Source organism: Lagenorhynchus albirostris, chromosome 19 (genome assembly GCF_949774975.1).
Source record: "Lagenorhynchus albirostris chromosome 19, mLagAlb1.1, whole genome shotgun sequence".
NCBI lineage: Eukaryota > Metazoa > Chordata > Mammalia > Artiodactyla > Delphinidae > Lagenorhynchus > Lagenorhynchus albirostris.
This window is the reverse complement of record NC_083113.1, coordinates 6,063,096-6,066,374: the sequence shown is the minus strand read 5'-3', so window position 1 is coordinate 6,066,374 and position 3,279 is coordinate 6,063,096. Positions and strand designations below refer to the sequence as shown.

General features: G+C 36.3%; 1 protein-coding gene across 1 annotated transcript; it reads left to right on the top strand.

The window, feature by feature from the left end:
• Positions 1-1,790: 1,790 nt before the first annotated feature.
• Positions 1,791-2,742, top strand: LOC132510219 (zinc finger protein 836-like). Its single transcript, XM_060132024.1, is given in 2 exon segments — positions 1,791-2,660; positions 2,662-2,742. Coding segments are annotated over 2 exon segments (951 nt in total).
• Positions 2,743-3,279: the final 537 nt, after the last annotated feature.

The window sequence follows — 3,279 nt, the reverse complement described above, 5'->3', positions numbered from 1 at the left end:
TTCCCTTTCAGCCTCAGTTAAATGGTATAGGAATTTCTCCTAAGAAAAGTGTCCAAGTTCACATCCCCGTATTTGTGACACTGTTGAGTAAATTTTTGTTGATGCCATATTTTTCATTACCTGTGTGTGCACCATCGTTCATTCTACGTCTACACCTAATTTTGAAGCATCTTAATGAGAGAGCTTATGAGGTGGAGTGACACCTCCAATGATGAACCAGAAACCATTTCCAGGAGGGATGCCTGAACAACATTTTTAGTTACACAGCTCACGTCTTCTTGCATCTCCTTTGAAGTTTTCTTTTTAAACTCTTGGAATTTTCTGTAATATTACGTAATTTATACTGCTTGTCTGGGTAGTCATGCTTAAGTGATGTTGTCTTAGTCTGTAGGTCTAGGTTCAAATCCTGTTTCTCTCACTACTTTCTGTGTCAGTTGGGATCATGTACAGAAAACTGTGAGTCTTCTGTCCTAATTTGAAAAATTGTGGTAAGTTTCTTCAAGCCATTTAAAGGAAATTATTGCTGTTAGATGCCTTAGAATAGTGCACGTTTTTAGTAAAGACTCAAAAGGTAATTTTGTATATCAAGATCTATTAATAGTGTGTCATGTTTATTGACGTCCCTTTGCATTTTATATCGTATGCTTCTTTTGTTTGTTTGTTTTGCAATTTGTCTCAACGACGTCGTTTCTGAGCGTAGTTAATAAATTTACCAGTTGCTCACTCTTTATTGTGTATATTGTGGAGCCAATGAGCTGGATGTTTAAGGGCACTTCATAGGTTGGGAATTGCTCCATTAATTGGTTGTAAATGTAAATGGAGAATATTTTATTCATAAATATCTAATTTTGATTTACGGATGATTGGCTTTTAGATGTTTTATGCTTTTTCATGGATACATAGTTTTATAGGAGGTACTGAGAAAAATACTTTGTTTTTTAAAAAGTTGTTTTATCAAATTCTTCATTTTCTCTATGCTATATTTGTTTCCCAGTTCTATCTGCAACTCATTTAGATTATTCATCAATATGCTGGTTTTCTTTTTTTCCTTTTATTTTGGCCATGCTGCACAGCTTGTGGGATCTTAGTTCCCTGACCAGGGATTGAACCTGGGCCCTCTGTAGTGAAAGTGTGGCGTCCTAACCACAGGTCCGCCAGGGAATTCCTGCTAGTTTTCTATTACTGACTGTTACAATATATTGTCTGCTATTTAGCAGTTATTTATGAATAATAGGTATGCAGAATATACGCATAGTGTAATGTCTTTTTCTCCTCAGCTATGAGACAGCAGTATGTTTACTGTTAATTGGTGTGTGCTTATACATCATGGTGGAAATATACTTTCTTTGATAGCTAACAGAAGTTATTCCTATGTGAGTATTTTTGGCATATGTTGTTTGAAAGTACAGTACCCTAAAATTAATCACTTTTTCTTTAGTGAAGAATCATTCCTTTTGTGTTCCTAAAAACTTTGTTGGAAAGTTAATAACTGTGGTATAAGTGTTAGTTTTGGTGTAATATCAGGTATTTAACATGAAGCGTTTATTTATGAATTAAAATGAATAGGCTACTTATGGTTCTTTTATCTTCTAGACATCTCTCCTACACACGTGATCAAGAAATTACAACTAAAAGTAAACACTGGTAGAGGAGAAGTATTACAAAAAGTGATGTTGGGAAGACATGAAAGGAATAAAGTGAAATGTTTTAACCTCAGGGGAATCCAGGAAAATATATCTGACTTTGAGTCTCAGCAGAGAGATGAGGTAAGAAATTACAAAGAAACTCGTATGTCCCATAATGAAAATCCTACTGATAAGAGAGATGGACTTGGTAGGAGTGTTGCAGGAATTAAGCCTATTGAAAATAGGCTTGCATCAAGCTTTCGGGATGAATTGCATATATTTAAAAGTGAACAAAAAATTGGTGAATTTAATCAAGCTGACAAGAATATCAACAGTAGTGCCTCATTTTCACCACCTCAGACAGTTACTCCTGTTGTCCAGACAAGCATTTCTGATACAAATGGGAACGATTTTGTGCATCCTTCAGTACTGACACAAGACCAGAGGGCACACAGGGAACAACCTTACAAATGTAATGAGTCTGGCAAAACCTTTCATCAGGTCTCAAACCGCACTCGACATCAGATCATCCATACAGAAGAAAAATTACATAATTGTGATGTATGTGGCAAAGTTTTTAGTCAAAATTCAGACCTTGCAGTTCATCAGAGAACTCATACCGGAGAGAAATCTTACAAACATAACGTGTGTGGCAAAACCCTTGATCATGGCTCACGCATCACTGGACATCAGGTAATCCATACAGAAGAGAAGTTTTATAAATGTGACATGTGTGAAAAAGTCTTTAGTCACAAATCAAACCTTGCAGTTCATCAGAGAATTCATACTGCAGAAAAACCTTACAAATGTAATGTGTGTGATAAAGTGTTTAATCACAACTCGAATCGTAGAAGACATCAGTTAATCCATACAGGAGCAAAACCATATAAATGTGATGTATGTGGCAGAGTCTTTAATCGAAGTTCAATCCTTGCACATCATCAGAGAATTCATACTGGAGAGAAACCTTACAAATGTAACGAGTGTGGGAAGGTCTTTAGTCGAAAAGGAACCCTTGCAAGTCATCAGAGAATTCATACTGGAGAGAAACCTTACAAATGTAATGAGTGTGGTAAAACCTTTTATCACAGCTCAATCCTCGCTCGACATCAGATAATCCATAAAGGAGTGAGAATATATAAATGTGATGTATGTGGCAAAGTTTATAGTCGAAATTCAAATCTTGCAGTTCATCAGAGAACTCATACTGGAGAGAAGCCTTACAAATGTAATGAGTGTGGCCAGGTCTTTAGTCAGAAAGCAGCGCTTGCATGTCATCAGGCAATTCATACTGGAGAGGATCCTTACAAATGTAATGTGTGTGGCAAAATCTTCCGTAAGAGAGCGTACCTCAGGAGTCATCAGGTAATTCATAAAGGAGGAAAATTATATAAATGTGATGTGTGTGGCAGAGCCTTTAGTGTACGTTCATACCTTGCAAAACATCGTAGAATTCATTCTGGAGAGAAACCTTACAAATGTAATGACTGTGGTAAGGTCTTTATTAAAAAAGCAATCCTTGCAATTCATCAGAAAATTCATACTGGAGAGGAACCTTACAAATGTGGTGAGTGTGGCAAAGTCTGTAGTCTAAAAGCATCCCTTGCAAAGCATCAGGTAATTCATACTCAAGAGAGATGTCACATATGTAATG